This window comes from Rhinoderma darwinii, chromosome 12 (assembly GCF_050947455.1).
Source record: "Rhinoderma darwinii isolate aRhiDar2 chromosome 12, aRhiDar2.hap1, whole genome shotgun sequence".
NCBI classification, from domain to species: Eukaryota; Metazoa; Chordata; class Amphibia; order Anura; family Rhinodermatidae; genus Rhinoderma; species Rhinoderma darwinii.
Genome location: NC_134698.1, coordinates 83,147,190 through 83,167,728, shown reverse-complemented (window position 1 = coordinate 83,167,728; position 20,539 = coordinate 83,147,190). Strand labels below are relative to the sequence as shown.

General features: G+C 45.8%; 1 protein-coding gene across 4 annotated transcripts; it reads left to right on the top strand.

The window, feature by feature from the left end:
- Nucleotides 1-1,703: 1,703 nt before the first annotated feature.
- On the top strand, nucleotides 1,704-17,968 carry SPATA7 (spermatogenesis associated 7). 4 transcript variants are annotated; one of them, XM_075844381.1, is made up of 12 exons: nucleotides 1,711-1,914; nucleotides 4,817-4,891; nucleotides 5,628-5,720; nucleotides 6,126-6,173; nucleotides 10,000-10,127; nucleotides 14,537-14,928; nucleotides 15,242-15,296; nucleotides 16,127-16,212; nucleotides 16,448-16,498; nucleotides 16,913-16,990; nucleotides 17,069-17,126; nucleotides 17,261-17,968. In XM_075844381.1, the coding sequence occupies exons 1-12, from the start codon at nucleotides 1,833-1,835 to the stop codon at nucleotides 17,933-17,935; spliced, it is 1,821 nt and encodes a 606-aa protein (XP_075700496.1). In that variant the 5' UTR covers nucleotides 1,711-1,832; the 3' UTR covers nucleotides 17,936-17,968. The 4 variants fall into 4 exon arrangements, with proteins under 4 accessions (XP_075700499.1, XP_075700497.1, XP_075700496.1 ...); XM_075844382.1 differs by lacking the exon at nucleotides 16,448-16,498 and having other exon boundaries at nucleotides 1,710-1,914; XM_075844383.1 differs by lacking the exon at nucleotides 4,817-4,891.
- Nucleotides 17,969-20,539: the final 2,571 nt, after the last annotated feature.

Sequence of the window (20,539 nt, the reverse complement as noted above, 5' to 3'; positions counted from 1 at the left end):
TGAGTTGTACGTATATACCTGTATACTGTGTCATTATTGAGTTGTATGTATATACCTGTATACTGTCATTGAGTTGTATGTATATACCTGTATACTGTGTCATTATTGAGTTGTATGTATATACCTGTATACTGTCATTATTGAGTGTATGTATATACCTGTATACTGTGTCATTATTGAGTTGTATGTAGATACCTGTATACTGTCATTATTGAGTTGTACGTATGTACCTGTATAGTGTGTCATTATTGAGTTGTATGTATATACCTGTATACTGTCATTATTGAGTTGTATGTATATACCTGTATACTGTGTCATTATTGAGTTGTATGTATATACCTGTATACTGTCATTATTGAGTTGTATGTATATACCTGTATACTGTCATTATTGAGTTGTATGTATATACCTGTATACTGTGTCATTATTGAGTTGTATGTATATACCTGTATACTGTCATTATTGAGTTGTATGTATATACCTGTATACTGTGTCATTATTGAGTTGTAAGTATATACCTGTATACTGTCATTATTGAGTGTATGTATATACCTGTATACTGTCATTATTGAGTTGTATTATATACCTGTATACTGTGTCATTATTGAGTTGTATGTATATACCTGTATACTGTCATTATTGAGTGTATGTATATACCTGTATACTGTCATTATTGAGTTGTATGTATATACCTGTATACTGTCATTATTGAGTTGTATGTATATACCTGTATACTGTCATTATTGAGTTGTATGTGTATACCTGTATACTGTGTAATTATTGAGTTGTATGTATATACCTGTATACTGTCATTATTGAGTTGTACGTATATACCTGTATACTGTCATTATTGAGTGTATGTATATACCTGTATACTGTCCTTATTGAGTTGTATGTATATACCTGTATACTGTCATTATTGAGTTGTATGTATATACCTGTATACTGTGTCATTATTGAGTTGTATGTATATACCTGTATACTGTCATTATTGAGTGTATGTATATACCTGTATACTGTCATTATTGAGTTGTATGTATATACCTGTATACTGTCATTATTGAGTGTATGTATATACCTGTATACTGTCATTATTGAGTTGTATGTATATACCTGTATACTGTCATTATTGAGTTGTATGTATATACCTGTATACTGTGTCATTATTGAGTTGTATGTATATACCTGTATACTGTCATTATTGAGTTGTATGTATATACCTGTATACTGTCATTATTGAGTGTATGTATATACCTGTATACTGTCATTATTGAGTTGTATGTATATACCTGTATACTGTCATTATTGAGTGTATGTATACACTTGTATGCCATTTGCTCTAGCGCTCCCCCTTGTGGCGGCTGCAGGCAGAAAATTATCGTGCAACTCATCATCTATGAAGGGGATTTGGAACAATATTTTTATAAACAAAATTTTATTTTATTTTTTTCTACAGAAATTAAGAAATTTGCTGTAGATCTGCGTCACGTCCATGAAATGCCGCAGCTGCTCTTGTGCCTCTGGTGAACATTTTGCTCCATTTTAAAGCTTTCTATAATTATCCCCAGTTTTCTACCCTGATCCACTAACAAGATCAGAGATGATAAGATCCTCGTCTCCCCCGCCCGGAGCTGAATGTCGGGCTGATGATGGCGCGGGAAGACCCAGGGATCGTTCAGTGTTGCGCACATTCGGACGCAGTCTCGGCGCAGCTTCCCCGGCTTCCTGTGCGAGGTCCCCGGTGACCGGAAGTGCCACCTCCGCCCGGAGATTACATCCCAGTATCCAGGAGACGCCGGGGAAACGCCGCAGCCACCGGCGCAGCCCCCCAAATGTCGCCCGGATACAGCGCCGCGCCGGATGAACCCCCGCGTGCGACACATAACGGCAGCGGAGATGGCGGAGCCCGGCCGGGTGAGTAACCGAGACCTGCACCGTATACGGACCGGGAACGTGAAGGAAGAGAAAAGACGGGACTCCGATACATCTACAAACCGGACACAACATATATACAATCTATACAGGGCAGGACATATATACAATGTATACAACATACAGGACAAGACATATACAATCTATACAGGATATATATATACAATGTATACAACATACAGGACAAGACATATATGCAATCTATACAGGATATATATACAATCTATACAGGACAGGACATATATACAATCTATACAGGACAGGACGTATATACAGTGTATACAACATACAGGACAATACATATACAATCTATACAGGATATATATACAATGTATACAACATACAGGACAAGACATATACAATCTATACAGGACAGGACATATATACAATGTATACAACATACAGGACAGGACATATATACAATGTATACAACATACAGGACACGACATATATGCAATCTATACAGGACAGGACATATATACAATCTATACAGGACAGGCCGTGTATATACAATGTATACAACATACAGGACACGACATATATACAGTGTATATGAAATACAGGAGAGGACACAACATGTATATACTACGTACGGGACATGAATCCATTAGATTAATATGTAGCTCTGCCCGTGCGTAATGTTGATCCTTTATTACTCCCCCCAAATATTAAGATCGCTGACAGGTGGCGAGGCTGTGGCAATATTCCACCATATGTATCTGGTGCCACACGAGCGCTCACCCCGGCGCCACACGAGCGCTCACCCCGGCGCCACACGAGCGCTCACCCCGGCGCCACACGAGCGCTCACCCCGGCGCCACACGAGCGCTCACCCCGGCGCCACACGAGCGCTCACCCCGGCGCTCAGATTTGCCATTAAGGATTTTTGTTAATCCGTTTTATTCACTTTTGACAATTTAATTTTTTTTATAACGTTTTAATCAAAATAGGAGTTTTATCAAATACTCGGATTGCGCGTTAGAAATGGGAAGGATCTTGCGCTGTAATCTGTGACGTCCGCGCTCCCTCTCCTCGCTGGTATCTCGATACGTGTAAAGAATTCCCTGATTTTCTCGCACCCCGCGCTCCTGGCGACAGATGGGATTTTCCTGGTGAATCAGTGACGTGATTGTCGGATTAGCTGCTCCGTTATGTCATGGCAGTGGAGTAAGAAACAGACGGATCATATGACTACACCCCCTCCCCCGTTCACCATATTTATCAATATATTGTGCACATTTCTCCCCCAATAACCAGCAGCGCCAAAAATGGGGGTGTGGCTAAAGTGACTGAGCCGTTACAATTTGACGGTATATGGCGTCTTACCGTATTAATATCAGTGGGGAAAAATGGGGAGGAAATATTGTACTGATTCAGTTACATCCAGTCTTGTACTCAAGTCACATCCAGAGCTGCAGTCAAAATTAAATTATTACATCATGTTTTATGCTCCAATCACATCCAGAGCTGCAGTCACTATTCTGCTAGTTGCTACTAGAACCAGTCAATAGTTTGTCAATACACCTGCCCATAACAGCTTAGCCGAGCTTCTATAACATCATGGTCTTTGCTGCAATGCATTCTGGGAGAGTTTTACCTACATCTCCTTGTCAGTCCATGCTATGTACAGACTCAAAATTTGCAGGTATTCCTGGAAGAGACGAGCAGCCCTCAGAATTGTGAGCGCAGCTCCTGATATGGCTACAGTGTAATACATGATGTAATAGCAGAATTGTGAGCGCAGCTCTTGATGTGACTACAGTGTAATACATGATGTAACAGCAGAATTGTGAGCGCAGCTCTTGATGTAACAGTAAAATGGTGAGTGCAGCTCTTGATGTGGCTATAGTGTAATACATTATGTAATAGCATAATTGTGAGTGACACTCTTGATGAGTGCAGAGTATAAGATATGGTGTAGCAGAAGAATTGTAAGTGCTGCTCTTGTTGTGACTGCAGTGTAATACATGATGTAACCGCAGAATTGTAAGCTCAGCTCTTGATGTGACTGCAGTGTAATACATGATGTAACAGCAGAATTGTGAGTGCAGCTCTTGATGTGGCTATAGTGTAATATATGATGCAACAGCAAAATTGTGAGTGCAGCTCTTGATGAGTGCAGAGTATAAGATATGGTCTAGCAGAAGAATTGTGAGTGCTGCTCTTGATGTGGCTACAGTGTAATACATGATGTAAGCGCAGAATTGTGAGCGCAGCTCTTGATGTGGTTGGAGTATAAGACCTGCTGGTGTAACTCATTGCTGTTTGATGTTGTGCGGGACTTTGGCTTTATGACAATGAGTCTTGCTGTGATGTCACTCTCTTCCCTGGATTCCGAGCTGATCTCACCCACCAGAACATCCACTTCCAGGGGTGTTTGTTCACAGGCAGGTGGGGCGGCGCTTCTACTATTTTTGTTGCGTATGTTACTAAATTTGTTTTTAGGAATGTGTCATGTGAAGGGGTCATTTATTAATCCCCCTGTTTGCACAAAGTTTTAGTTGGGATGATCCATATGTCGTGTTCCCCTGACGTCTCCTGTGATCGGCTGCAGATATTGTGCAGATTCCTTCAAGTTGGGAGACGTTATTTCTTACATTCAGATGCTGAAAACCTGTCCTGACATTGGCCATAGCTGCTGTTCGTTACAATGTATCAGCCTGGAATCCAGGACAGAAGTTTTCTGCTGCGGTGTTAAACACCGAGGATTGCAGGCACTAACACATTGTAACAAACCCTCAGCTGTGTGAGCAGGAATTAGGTCAGTTTGAATTTTCAGCCTCTAAATGTCATATGTTCTAAGGAGGTTGCGCCACTTTTCTGGTTTTGGATGCTACAGTCACGTAATCTGCACCGTTAGTTTATAGCTTTGCTTTGGTTGCAGGGTCCCGAGCGCCATCCATTCCCATGTGCGGAGTATCGAGTCCATTCAGGGGGCACCTCAGTACAAAGAGCAATGGTAAGAACGTGTCTCGCTGCGTCCACCGGTAGCGGGGGGATGATGGATGTGGTACAGTCCAAAGGATAAAACATCTCCCCGTACTCCAGGGGCTGCAGAGCGGCTTTGGTGGCTAGATACGAAGATCGGATGTCGCGTTGCCACGTCGCGAGCAATGCTTGTGAATGTGGTGGCGTTACTGCATGTGACATGTTGGATTTTTGGTTGCACATTGCAGGCGACTGCAGGCACAGGCTTCAATGTAAGTCGCGTGCGACTCATTTGCAACATGTCTACGTTTTGGTTGTCGCAAATAGTAAATCTGAAATCGCACCCTAAAATAGTCGTGTCACTTTAATGCAATAGAAAGTGGCAGAAAAATGGACGGGAATATATAGTGTAGCCTCGGACCACGGCTGATCAAACACGAGTTTTTAGTTTGTTTGTTTTTTGTTATTTTGTTTGTTTTTGTTCTTTCTTTATTGTTGTCTTGTTTTTGTTTTTCTTTTCCTATATTTGCTTTTTAAAAAAAATATATAATGATAACAATTATCATGAAGTCATAAAATCTAGCAGATAAGATTCTTGTGCATCTGTTGGCGTCTCCTGTGGAGTCCGTTTGGCGCAGGATGTTCCTCCAATTCCGCAGTTGGTGACATGTTGGAAAACGTCAGGATCTCTGACGTTTCATTGCACGTCTATAAAGTTACCTGTTCCTGCGATCATCCACCACTTCTATCTTTTCCTCCGTTTCCAGTGTTTTGCATCGGCCACAGCAGCCGTCTGAGCGACCAGTACCGGATCCGGGACCGCATGCTCATCCACTACAACAAAATCATCTCCGCTAAAGGTACGGCGTCTGCCCGGGATCATGGCGAGGAGCCGGCGTCTTCGTGTTCTCAAGCAGATTAATGTCAGAGCAGCGGGGAGGTGGGAGGGATTGTGTAACATTGGCGCGTAACCCGGAGTCGCTCATTCATCGCCCTGATTGCCCCGTGCCCAGGGGGAATTCCTCCCTCACTCGCTGTGTTTTCTGCAGTCAGTTTTACAAATCGATTTCTTTTTGGTTTATGGGAGGTTCCACTCAACCCATTGAAAAACACTACAGTCCGCTTCTCCCCAGCCTGAAATGGCTGATAACAGTGAGCAATGGAATATTTACCTGCACAGCAAATGGGGAGGGGATGCACTTTAGGATTCGTGCCCCTTTTAATAAATGATTTTATTGATTCTTCTGAATGTTTTTCTTTTCTAGCTGCTGTTGACTGTTCCATTCCAAAGAGCATGATAAAAAGTATTAAATGTAAGTGTTTATTCCGAGCAACGTCACATGTCCCCCGGACTCACAATATATACAATGTTCTGCAGAGCCACTGTATCTAATCCTACCATGTGTGATACTGTCTGCAGAGCCACTGTATCTAATCCTACCATGTGTGATACTGTCTGCTGAGCTGTGTATCTAATCCTACCATGTGTGATACTGTCTGCAGAGCCACTGTATCTAATCCTACCATGTGTGATACTGTCTGCTGAGCTGTGTATCTAATCCTACCATGTGTGATACTGTCTGCAGAGCCACTGTATCTAATCCTACCATGTGTGATACTGTCTGCTGAGCTCTGTATCTAATCCTATCATGGGTGATACTGTCTGCTGAGCCTGTGTATCTAATCCTATCATGTGTGATATTGTCTGCTGAGCTGTGTATCTAATCCTATCATGTGTGATACTGTCTGCTGAGCCGCTGTATCTAATCCTATCATGTGTGATACTGTCTGCTGAGCCGCTGTATCTAATCCTATCATGTGTGATACTGTCTGCAGAGCCACTGTATCTAATCCTACCATGTGTGATACTGTCTGCTGAGCTGTGTATCTAATCCTATCATGTGTGATACTGTCTGCTGAGCCGCTGTATCTAATCCTATCATGTGTGATACTGTCTGCTGAGCCGTGTATCTAATCCTATCATGTGTGATACTGTCTGCTGAGCAATGTATCTAATCCTATCATGTGTGATACGGTCTGCTGAGCAATGTATCTAATCCTATCATGTGTGATACGGTCTGCTGAGCAATGTATCTAATCCTATGTGTGATACTGTCTGCTGAGCTGTGTATCTAATCCTGTCATGTGTGATACTGTCTGCTGAGCTGTGTATCCAATCCTATCATGTGTGATACTGTCTGCTGAGCTGTGTATCTAATCCTGTCATGTGTGATACTGTCTGCTGAGCTGTGTATCTAATCCTATCATGTGTGATACTGTCTGCTGAGCTGTGTATCTAATCCTATCATGTGTGATACTGTCTGCTGAGCCGCTGTATCTAATCCTATCATGTGTGATCCTGTCTGCTGAGCTGTGTATCTAATCCTATTCTGTGTGATACTGTCTGCTGAGCCGCTGTATCTAATCCTATCATGTGTGATACTGTCTGCTGAGCTGTGTATCTAATCCTCTCATGTGTGATACGGTCTGCTGAGCTACTGTATCTAATCCTGTCGTGTGATACTGTCTGCTGAGCTGTGTATCTAATCCTATCATGTGTGATCCTGTCTGCTGAGCTGTGTATCTAATCCTATTCTGTGTGATACTGTCTGCTGAGCCGCTGTATCTAATCCTATCATGTGTGATACGGTCTGCTGAGCTGTGTATCTAATCCTATCATGTGTGATACTGTCTGCTGAGCTGTGTATCTAATCCTATCATGTGTGATACTGTCTGCTGAGCTGCTGTATCTAATCCTATCGTGTGATACTGTCTGCTGAGCCGTGTATCTAATCCTATCATGTGTGATACTGTCTGCTGAGCTGTGTATCTAATCCTGTCATGTGTGATACTGTCTGCTGAGCTGCTGTATCTAATCCTGTCATGTGTGATACTGTCTGCTGAGCTGTGTATCTAATCCTGTCATGTGTGATACGGTCTGCTGAGCTGTGTATCTAATCCTGTCATGTGTGATACTGTCTGCTGAGCTGCTGTATCTAATCCTATCGTGTGATACTGTCTGCTGAGCCGTGTATCTAATCCTGTCATGTGTGATACTGTCTGCTGAGCTGCTGTATCTAATCCTGTCATGTGTGATACTGTCTGCTGAGCCGTGTATCTAATCCTATCATGTGTGATACTGTCTGCTGAGCCGCTGTATCTAATCCTATCGTGTGATACTGGCTCCTGAGCTGTGTATCTAATCCTGTCATGTGGGATACTGTCTGCTGAGCTGCTGTATCTAATCCTGTCATGTGTGATACTGTCTGCTGAGCTGTGTATCTAATCCTATCATGTGTGATACTGTCTGCTGAGCTGTGTATCTAATCCTATCATGTGTGATACTGTCTGCTGAGCCGCTGTATCTAATCCTATCATGTGTGATACTGTCTGCTGAGCCGCTGTATCTAATCCTATCATGTGTGATACTGTCTGCTGAGCTGTGTATCTAATCCTATTCTGTGTGATACTGTCTGCTGAGCTGTGTATCTAATCCTATCATGTGTGATACTGTCTGCTGAGCTATGTATCTAATCCGATCATGTGTAATACTGTCTGCTGAGCCGCTGTATCTAATCCTATCATGTGTGATACTGTGTGCTGAGCTGTGTATCTAATCCTATCATGTGTGATACTGGCTGCTGAGCTGTGTATCTAATCCTATCATGTGTGATACTGGCTGCTGAGCTGTGTATCTAATCCTATCATGTGTGATACTGTCTGCTGAGCTGTGTATCTAATCCTATCGTGTGTGATACTGGCTGCTGAGCTGTGTATCTAATCCTATCGTGTGTGATACTGTCTGCTGAGCTGTGTATCTAATCCTATCGTGTGTGATACTGTCTGCTGAGCTGTGTATCTAATCCTATCATGTGTGATACTGTCTGCTGAGCCGCTGTATCTAATCCTGTCATGTGTGATACTGTCTGCTGAGCTGTGTATCTAATCCTATCATGTGTGATACTGTCTGCTGAGCTGTGTATCTAATCCTATCGTGTGATACTGTCTGTTGGGCGACTTTATCTAAGTCTGTCTTTCTCACAGCTGTGGGTTTGATGCAATGTATCAGTCTAGCTATCCTTCCAGTCAGGAGAGAGTTGTGGTGCTGATGTATTTAGTTTGGCCTAAGCTAATACATTGCGACAAATACTCCACTATGAGATCAGGACTGATTCAGAAACTCTGGATGTAAACAAAAATAGTCCCCGTCACTTACAGCAAGCAGAGGTCCTAAATTGTGAGCAATTGAAACACAAAGTATTAATTTTTATTCAGACCCAGATGAAGGTTCTCGTTACTGCTGGGTTTATGGTACATTGTATGTGGTTGTGATGTGGATGTGTAATTATACGGGGGGAAGGGGGACTGATTATGAGGGCGCACTCACTGCAGCACTTTGTTTTAGCCCAGATAAAAGGCAGAGCGCGGTGTGTGAGGGGTTAATTGCTGCCCCGTTTGTTCTTCGCTCCCGCAGCAGTGATTTTATTGTTACCTTGTCGGTGAAGATTTTGTTGTATTTATCTTGTGGCGACCTCGGCGCCGGTTTCCGGTTAATTACGTGAAGTGATTGTGTCGCTCGGCGCTGGCGGACGACGTGTCCTGGAGACGCCGATGCCCTCGTAACCTCCAACGTTTAAAGATCAAAAGATCAAAGAAAATTGTGTTTTATCTGATGCAAATGCCCCCCTACGCCAGGAACTCCAGGACCCGGCCCCTATTAACCCCCGGTGTCCTGCAGCCTCCATCCACGCCACCATTAGGATACGGTGCGTGTATAGCATTTAAAGGGACAGGGGACCTTCTAAATAGTGGCATCTACTTGTCACCTTCATAGGACTCCGGTTTTTGTAAATAAACCGTTTTCATTATATAACTTTCTAATGTACTTTGTTTTATTTCCTCACCATTTTCACAATCTCTGCTGGCCGTCAGTGAATTGTAAAATTCTTGCTTACATTTAAAGAAACCCATCCTGACTTACTATTTCACACTGTTACAATTGTATCCAGCCCACAGATTGTTACAATGTATCAGGACAGGCTGTTGACGTGTTATACAGATCTAATCGCATCGTCTCTGCGCAATATCTGACTCTTCTGTCGTATTTATGTGATTTATGTTCTTGTATTTCTCTTGAAGACAGTGACCAGCAAAGACGGGAAAGGATGAAGAAGGAGGTGGCCCGGCTGGAGAAGACGTCATCGCACTCTGCTGCTTCTTCACGACCCCCGTCCAGAGACAGCGCCGACTCCATAATGCTCAGGAAGGTGTGGCGGGGTCAGGGCTGTGGCGGGGTCAGGGCTGTGGCGGGGTCAGGGCTGTGGCGGGGTCAGGGCTGTGGCGGGGTCAGGACTGTGGCGGGGTCAGGACTGTGGGTCATTTTGGCTTTTGATAAAACAGTCCCTAAGCTTGTGGACAGACACCCCCAGCAGCTTAGCTGAGCTCGTATAATGCAGGGGGGCAGTTACTTTTTCCTACATCAGGTGGCCGTACAGAGCCGGTGTATAGACCACACTACCCTACATATACCCTACCCTACACACTACCATACACCACACTACCATACACCACACTACCATACACTACCCTACACACTACCATACACCACACTACCATACACCACACTACCATACACTACCCTACACACTACCATACACCACACTACCCTACACACTACATATACACTACCCGGAATGGCTCCACTTTGAGGTCATGTGTAGGATCTTATTATCCGTGGTGATTGGTCGGGTTTTTATGCTGCTCCGAAGCTTCAGCATAAACTGTGCGTCTCTGTACAGTCAGAGCGATAAGAGGGTCGTCTCACAGTGATTGGCTGCCAGGGAGAGCGGCGGTGCCCAGCGAGTGCGCGGGAGAAGGAGGCGGCGCCCGGCGGCTGCAGCTGAGCTCAGGGAAGTTTGGGGGATTCAATTTTATTTCTCTTTTGTGGATAAATCATTTCGTCTTTTTGCCGTTTCTCCCGCGTTATAACGGACAGAAAGTCATTCATGGCGTGTAATAAAAGGAACACGCCGGCCTATATCCATCTTATAAACGTTATGTATTAAATACGGGATACGGCGCAGATTAATCGCGGTCTAATGACCTTTTATATCCCCGGAGGTGCAGACGCAGCGTCTTCCTCTATTAATGCCGGGGGCGCCGGATCTGATATCACAAGATATTCACTGCCCCATAAATCTGTCTGTGCCGGTCCAGTCCCCCGCCCAGCGCCAAGACCCGGCGCCTCACCCAGCGCCAAGACCCGGCGCCTCGCCCAGCGCCAAGACCCGGCGCCTCGCCCAGCGCCAAGACCCGGCGCCTCGCCCAGCGCCAAGACCCGGCGCCAAGACCCGGCGCCAAGACCCGGCGCCAAGACCCGGCGCCAAGACCCGGCGCCAAGACCCGGCGCCAAGACCCGGCGCCTCACCCGGCGCCAAGACCCGGCGCCTCACCCGGCGCCAAGACCCGGCGCCTCACCCTGCGCCAAGACCCGGCGCCTCACCCAGTGCCATGCCCCCCGCACAACACAATGTCCCCCATTGCAGGACATTTTATTTGACATCTTGGTTCGCTGATCTCTTCCAGGTCTGTTTCTGCTTCTTCTACTTTGGAGCCAGTAATAATATGAGGGGATTGTCGGCCCCCTGATATAATATCTGGGGGGATGTGGTCAATTCCAGAATACCTGTGGTTGCCCTTCAGACCCGTCCGTATAATGTCCCAAAAGAGGGGGAGGGGAGGGGGGGGGTGCAGAATAATCACTACATTTTTTTTGCTGTATTCACATTCTGGAGGGAAATTCTCTGTAAATTCTCGGTGTATAGAAACGAACAAGTCAGAAGCAAAACCGCCCTCCCCGCGACTATAAACGCGCCCTAGTAATTAACACGTTAGAAACAAAAGCTGCAGGTGGTGACGGAGGAGCAGGCGACGTTTTTCCCAACTTGGCAATTATGGTATTTACTTTTTCCCCGGTTTTGAATGGAATCCCGCCGAGATCGGAGATGCGTTCGTGTTTCTATAAGACATGGGATGAAGCGCGGTCCTCCGCTGCGGGGGTCGGGGGGGGCTTAATATGGAACCTGTCAGAACGGTTCAGGTTTCCACGGCAACGACTATTTTTGAAATAATCAAGTTTCTCCGCTGAATTGTTACCATAACCGAGACTGGCGCGGATCCGGCGACAACTGATTATTCGGATTCTCAATATTCATCTTTCTTTTAATTGAGGTTAATAATTGTGACCGCTCCAGCTAATTTTATCTTTTTGCATTTTCTACTGTCGTGTCTGAGCTCTTCGAGGTGCCGCGCGTCTGCTGTGGCGGTCTATGCTGCGCAGCACGGGCCATTTTATGGGGTAAAAAAAAATTGCAAAAGTATTCCCACCCTTACTGAATAGCAAAGTCACTTTTAAAGAGAAACTGATCAGGACCGGTTCTGTTTGGATTAGGGGCGGAATTGCGCCCACATCAATTGCCCATAATGTATGACCTGAGCCCTGTCTGCGCAGTTGTGTGGCTCAGGGGTGCGCGATATTTGGGGGTTGCCTGGAGGGATTTCCTCTTCTAAAAAGTTTGTCTATTCCTATGGAAATAAAGCATAATTGTTGTATAATTAAAAGTTTGGCAACTTTCTAGTAGACTTTCTGTTTCAATTCCTCACTATCTCCACTATCACGGTTTGCTGTGAGTGAATGGAAACATTCTTTTTTTACGGCCTGAGGCTGAACAGCTATATAAAACGTATTCTTCTCGCAGCTGAGGGTTTGTTACAATTGTATCCAGTCTAGACTGTGAGATAAACGGTCTGAACTTCAGACTGATACATTTTACCTGCACTGATACATTGTAACAAACTATCCGGACAGGAGAGATTTGAAGTGTTTAGCTCACAGAGGATTGTGTAGACTGATGCATTGTAACATAAGCTCAGCTGCGAGGTATAGGTATGTATTTGGTTTCAACCACTGGATGTAGACAAGATTGTTCCCATTCGCGTACAGCAAGCAGAGATATTGAAAATGATGATGGTTTGAAGCACAATGTCTATTAGAAAGTTGCAGAACTTTTCATTACACAAGGATGAAGCTTTATATACAGAGGACTGGACAAGCCTGTTAATTTTGCCATCATCGCTATAGGTGACACGGGGCGTGAAATGCGTCGGCGCTGGCGCTTTATATGGATCCGATCACGTGCGGTCGCTGTATAATAACTCCACCCCAATCAATATTGGAGCAGACAATTGAGGGTTCTCCTATAATACACGACTTGTGGGTCCCGTAACGCCCGGTCGTGTGTTGGGGGGACTGACCGTTTATGGAGAAGTAACCTGTAGCCGTGTGTGAGGTCATGACTGTTCGCAGCAGAGTCCGTGACTGTGTGAGCGGTCCACTAATACTTCTGCACACGACTATGAGCCCGACGTAATGTTCCCATCAGTAAGTGATTTTGGACACGATGTTTTCAGGCCGCAGCCGCGCTCTTTACATCCCCCGCACGATATCCGCCGCCTTTATGTAGATGACCCTTTTATTGTCGTCACAAAAAGCAATTTTGGCTACAAACTTTTTGTGTAAATTGTTTTTGATTTTCTGCCGCTCGTTCTCGGTAATTTCTGCAGAAACGTTTTCAGTTAATTATGTTCTCCAAACAAATCGGGAAAGAGCAGAAATGACACAGAACAGCCGATCGCCTGACAAAGGCAGCGGCGGGAGGACAGCGCGTTCCTCATCTGTGCCGGGCAAATTGCTGCAATTTCTACATTTGTGTAGTGCAATAAATCACACTCCTCCTGCGCTGTTGGAGTCATTTGCTGGAATTGGCCGATTAGTGGCGGGGCAGGCGGTGTCCATGTTGCTCAGGTGTTCTCATTCTCAGGGTTAGATGGTCCTGAGGTCTCTTTAAGAATGTTTTTTAGTTTTTTTTTGCCTCCTGATGTCATCTGACAGATGATGGCGCTGCGGAGTGTCGCTGCAGGTGGAGCGGGATTGGGTGTTGCATATATTTGCCGTCTGGGTTATGAGATTGTTTTTTGATATTTTGTTTAATGATGGGAAACTTCCCTATGTGGGAAATGCTCAATAATGGGACTTTTGGAAGGGGGTGAATACTTTTTCAAAGTACTGTATGCTTCCAGGAAAGGTCTATTTAGGAGGGAGTCTAGCCTGTGGTCGCCCCAATACACTGGTCGCACCCTTCAAACCAAACCTGTCAATCATCATGGCATCCATAATGCCAGGCTCCGAGCAATGCCCATAATGCTACTCCCAGTAGTCCCCACAGAAAGACCTCCAGTAGTCCCCACAGTGCCTATCTCATAGACCCGTGCACTACCCATAGTACAAGCCCAATATAATACTCCGTGCCACCGTGCACGTCTCCTAGTAAGTGGCAGCATTTTCACCTGTTCTTTGCTCTCTGCTGCCCCCTACCCTCAGTTCTGTCACTTAGTGCAGAATACTGCCCCCTGCAGTCAGGGAAGCGATCACCTCACCTCGCAGGCAGTGCACCCCTAGAATTATTATAGATGTACAGATTCCAACCCATGGCCCTGTAAGGCGGTGGCATTAGCCACTATGTACAATACTTAAAGCGACAGCGCCACACCTGTCCACAGGTTTTATGTGGTATTGCAGCTCATTCACTGCGACATTCCGACTTCTGCTTCTTTCCAGGACACGTATGACCCTTACACGCTTCTCCTGAGACGTTCCCCATATTCAGACCCAGGACCCGTTTATTCTCCGAGCTCCTTCATCTCCTCCCCAAGACGCCTCCGGTCTCCGGCACATACGGGCGAGATGCATGGACCACACCCCGACTTCTCCCGACTGCCCTGCGACCTCAGCACCGCCTGCTCCAGTCCCTGCAAGTTCCAGGACAACCAGACCAAGACGTACAGCGGGGACCTGCTGGAGAAACACTCCCATCATTTCACTAACAAGGAGCGCCCCTTCACCCCCCGCACCCTGAAGACCCAGGCCAAGTCTGCATTAGCCCAGTCTCGTTATTACACCCCACCCAGGAGAAAGAAGAGGGTGGCGGAGACCCAGACGGATATCAGCAGGTAAAGGGCCAAATTATACCTGGATCGGAGGGACGGTCACCCACATGGTGTCATATATAATAAAGTATGTGCCCCCCTCATTATTAGCCAGGTGACTGACAGGTCCATGAGTGCTAAGGTCATACACCAAGGAGGCATCCGGTGCCTCGCGCCTCAGCGCTGTGGCTGCTTCCATGTGAAATTATCTCTTTATAAACGTTCCTCCTGTACCGAAGGGTGAAATGTAGTGCGCAGCCCCCCCCCCCCCCCATGTCATCATTTATTACAGCTGTGACTCCTCCCTCCAGCTCATGGCAGCCATTTTTATTTCCAGTTTCCGGCGCACATCGCAAACACCCGACAGAGAGACGTCTCCGATCAGATATCAGGTAACCGGTAACTTCACCTGCGAGGACGATGTCGTTTAGTTATCGGTAATGAAATGACGGGATTGACTGTCCGTTGCGCTGACGCGCCTCGCGCAGCGCTAATAACTCATGAGATGTGATCGATGCCTCTCCCCTCCCCCGCAGTCCCAACAGCCGTCACCGGCTACAATGTATTTTATATTTTAAGAGTGTTTCTCTTTAAAACCGAAAACCGCTCCCCGGATATATCCGCCCTGGCGTGTCCTGTGGAGTCTCTATAGTCAGTCTCTGCACGCAGGTGACCCTATTACCGTGCCCATCGGGGTGTCACCCAGCTTTCCCCAGACCCCGATCGTCCTATAAATCTACATTGTTAGAGAGTGACGTTTAAAGGGCAAGGAGCAGTCGCTACTAAATAAAGCTTCATCCAAGTAGAACAAAAAGTTCAGCTTAGATTTTGTTTCAATTCCTCACCATTTTTGTCAGTTTTAGAGCTTGTTACAATGTATCAGTTCAGGAGTCCAGGACAGGAAAGAGATTTGTGCCGCTGCTATGCAGAGGATTATCTACACTGATACATTGTAACAAACCCTCATCTGTGAGAATTAATAGCTCAGGACTGGTTTTCAACCTCTAGGAACAGCTATATTTATACCCATTCACTGACTGCAAACAGATCTTGAAAATAGTGAGGAATTGTATTCCAAAGTTTATTAAAAAGGTGCAAAACTCTTCATCATACAGCGATTTATTTACGTAGGACTGCGCCATTCGTGGTGAAACGACCGGTTACTTGGAGGATGTTTGGAGTTGCTCGGTGCGGGGGATGTTAATGTCATTTCTTATACTAGGAAGGGAACAATGAAAATCTGCTACTGAGTGATGAAGACGAGGAGGGACCAGCAGAGTGGCGGCAGCGGCAGCGCTCCTCCTCCAGGTATGGCGCACACGGTGGGGTGGGGGGGCATTTTCCCATGCACCATTCAGTTTTGCTGGGTGGGCAGTGTAGGGGGGACGTTGCATTGAGCATGTGACTGGGGGGGGTCAACATTAGTATTTTATTATGATTTATTGCCGCCATGATTGTGTAATGAAATATTCATGAGCCAGCGCCCCTAGTGGCCACACGATTAATAAGAGATTCTTCCAGTAACTGTTTGTGGTTTTTCTAGGTTTTCTTCCAGTGACTTTACGTCTCCGTCACTCCAGAAGAATCGCTCTGAGTAAGTTTTAGTGCGTAAAATTTAGAGGTCTTGCTAGTCAGAAGACCTGTACTCTAGCCACACCCAGAGCTGCAATCACAATTCTGTTGGTTTCCTCTTTTCAGAATGTAACAGATCTAAGGCTTCGTTCACATCTGCATCGGGTTCCGTTTATGGGTTCCATCGCAGCTTTCTGTCAGGGACCCGTGAACGGAATCCAAACTGAAACAAGCGGGAACCACAGGTTTCTGTTTGCATTACCATTGATTTCAATGGTGACGGATCCGGTGCAAATTGTTTCCATTCGTCACCGTTGTTTAAGTGTGCCGTAGTTTGGACAGAATCAATACCATAGTCGACTGCGCTATGCCCGTGCGCCCCCCACTAACGCCTGTGCGCCCCCCACTAACGCCCACATCTTATTTATCTTCACAGAGAGGAGGAATTGGTGTATCTGAAATTTGTGGCGGACGTGACCAATGAAATCCTGACCCTCGGACTGTTCTCGGATAGGTGAGCTGTGATCACATGATATGGGGGGGGGCAATAGTTATCATGGTCTGTGCTCTAAGGTGCGGTGTCTGTTTTTAGGGTTCTTGAGCGCGTGTTTCAACGACATCTAGAAGAAAATCGACATAGATTAGATGAGGTAAGGATCACAAGATCAGCGCATATGTCCTGAAATACTCTGTGCTGCTGTGAGCCACCATCTATTTCCCAGTCTGTGATCTCCTCTGCTTTATCAGCTCATGCCATGTTTATTACCCTTCCGTTACTGTACAGGGAAAAATGCGCCACCTGCTGGACATTCTCAGGAAAGACTTGGACTGCAAGGATGAAAGCAACGTGAAGACTGTTGGTAATCGCCCCGGTGCCAGGGCAGGTTATACCCATTCTCCTTTTGATGAGATTCTGAAAAGAAACTACCAGGAAGAGGCCTCCTCTTATCTCGATGATATAGTCACCCACCAACATCTACATGAGGACAATGCCAAGCACCAAGACTATGAGCCGGGCACAAGGGACATTGAGCATGGAGATGGCGTCCCAATAGATGCGGGTGAACGAGATGATGATCATCACCAGGAGGATGACGGTGATCACCTCACCCCCCGGCTATCACATGACCGCTCCCGGTCTACTCTGTATGGTACCGGTCCCGACCTTCATGACGACACAGGATCTCCTGCTCGCGGACCAGACGATCTCCAGGTGGTGAAGGAAACCTCTGAGGACAATCTCCTGCCGGACGTCTCTGAGAAAGATCAGACGTCAGAAGACACTTTCAGCTCTTCAGGCGACGTCCCGACCGCCCGACCGACTGCCGAGGAAACCGGCGACTTGGAGACTCTTGAAGAACTGCAGCAAAACTTTTCTGAAGTCGTCCAGGTCTCCAGTGATGATGATGATGGCGGCTCAGACCTGGAGGAAGATGAAGCTGCTCAGACGAACGATTAGATTGATCTCTAGAGAAATAAACGAGAAACCAGACGGGGCGTCCTGCTGCTTCTACAGGTTTATTGTTATAGGGGTGAGGACTGAGGCCGGATTCACACCAGCGTGTTTGGTCTGTGATATACAGTCCGCATGTCCGCCACGTTTCCCGGACCGAACCCAGTGCAGGGAGCCGGACTCCGAGCATCATAGTTATCTAGGTGTCCCTGCCTCGCTGTGGGACAACTGTCCCATCATCCCTGTAATCATGTTCCGCCAGGAGACAGTGACGCATAGATAACTGATGCTCAGAGTCCGGCTCCCTGCACTGGGTACGGGCCGGGAAACGCGGCCGATATACGGACCTTATATCACAGACCAAACACGCTTGTGTGAATCCGGTCTAAGAAATCCAGACCCGGTGGTGTGAACAGACCCTTATACGTAGAGGTGGAAAACCTGCCTTCATCTAGTTGGGTTGTTACAATGTATCCCATTTAGTTAAGAAGATGTTTACACTGATACATTGTAACAAATCCTCAGCGGTGGGAGCAGTACTAGGTCAAGACAGTTTTCCAAACTCTGCTTGCGGTCAGCGAATGAAAACATTCAGATACGGAAACCAAAAATGCATTAGAAAGTCGCGAAACTTATGCAAATAAACCTTAATTGCTCTTCGAGAAGACTGGACAACCCTAAGGGGAAAACACTCCAGTGAGACTTATCAAAAGTAGTGCAAAGGAAAGGTGGAGTAGTTGCTCATAGCAAACATTCCAATTACAGCTCAATTCAATTGTGATTGGTTGCGGTGGTCAACTACTCCACTTATTTACTGCACATAGCAATGTAGAGGATTGCCAGACTGAATACATTGTAACAAGTCTGTCCTATGTGAGCAGGACAGGTTTTCAGCTTCTGAATGTAAACAATTGGATGCTTCCATTCACTGACAGTAAGTAGAGATTTTTAAAATGGAAATTGAAACTCCAATATTAGACCAGGCATCAACAACCTTCCGCGCTCCAACTGTTGTGAAACTACTACTCCCATCATACCCTGTCTTTACAATTCTCAGCCGTTTTTGGCTAGAATAATAAAGCCTTTGACTGTCAGGACATGATGGGAGTTGTAGTTTCACAACAGTTGGAGCGCCGTAGTTTGTGTATCCCTGTATTAGATGGTGCAGAATTAAAAATGATTTAGAAAAGTTGTCATTCTAATAGGAGTAGTAGTTTTGATATCGGGGTGCTGTCTGCGGTGTTTGGGGGCTGGATCATCAGATATCATGAATGTGCATTAATTAGGATTTTTCAATTAAAACCTTTAGGACATGATTAACACTTTGTGTTCCACTGACTGCGGCTACACCGTGTATATGAACTCTGCTGCGTCAGTCAGAAGGTAACACTCCACCTGCAGCATTGAATAATTCAACAGTTGTCGTCCTGAACATGACTTTAGTGTTACCACCTATTGTGCTCCCCTATAATTATGTAGTATTTGCACAACACAGCTAAGCTGGAGCCACTGATCAAAGCTGCAGTGTAAAGCAGGGACTGAGACACAGCCTGAGGACAGTGCAGCTTGGCTGGAGTCTCGGATGTTAGCAGTTCTATGTGTAACGCTGTCATTTTCTCCCTCTTCTGCTCGGGTAACACCGCAGAACAAAGACTCCAGGACCCAGGTAACGGCTCCAAATATTTTATTTCCAGGGCAAAAATATACTATATTCATTTTTGCATATAATATCACATATATTACATATTTGGTTAAACAAGAGTTATCACAGTCTGTACACCGGACCGATATCATACACTAATAGGGACCCCAGAATATGAACAGGACCCCTCTAAACAAGCTGGGGGTCAACTGCGCCAAACCTGATCTGTAGAGAGAACACCCCCCCCCCCCCCCCCCCAAATATATTGAAATAAGCCCTGGCGTAATCCACAAGTAGTTACATTGTATTCAGGTGTTTCTTTTATCTGATACTAGAAAAGTTGGGTGACGTGTAATGACGGCTCCCACATGGGGTGTCACCCAGTTTTCCTAGAAATGACAAATCTGCCTGTTCTGTAGTGAGGTGAGAGGAAAGCAATGCATAGCACAGCCCTGCAGAAGTCTAGCAAAGCTGGGTGAGAGACTGGAAGCCGTAGTGGCGGCCATATGGGTTGTGAGACTGTCTCAAAGATTTAGAATCGGGTGAGATGTACATGAACCTGTTTTCCAGCACTGGCCAATGCATAATAACGACCGGCTCCTCCGCCGCAGAGCTCGCTACTTCACGTTACAAAAATGGCGCAAAAAAGAACTAAGAACCAGGAGTCCACATTATACAAACTACAAAGAGCAGTAGCGCGGGAGACAATGTAACGGGAGACATTTGTTGGAAAAAATGGCGCCAGTTTTATCAAAATGTATCAAGGCACTTCACATACTGAGAATCATTGTAATATATTCCTCCGCAGTGTCGCTGTGTACGGTGAACTGCGCCACATTTCTACATTCACTTTACTTCGCTGCAATAGACTAACTCCCAACATGTTCACTTCAATGTAATTTACGCCACTTTCGGACGCAAATTATAGCAAATTCTTCACGCCACGCGGGCCCCGCCACCTACTGCTT

Coding starts and splice junctions, on each gene's coding strand:
- SPATA7 (XM_075844381.1), top strand. CDS start 1,833: ATGTCGCCCGGATACAGCGCCGCGCCGGATGAACCCCCGCGTGCGACA. Junction 4,892..5,627: donor CCTCAGTACAAAGAGCAATG/GTAAGAACGTGT, acceptor CTCCGTTTCCAG/TGTTTTGCATCGGCCACAGC. Junction 10,128..14,536: donor ACTCCATAATGCTCAGGAAG/GTGTGGCGGGGT, acceptor GCTTCTTTCCAG/GACACGTATGACCCTTACAC.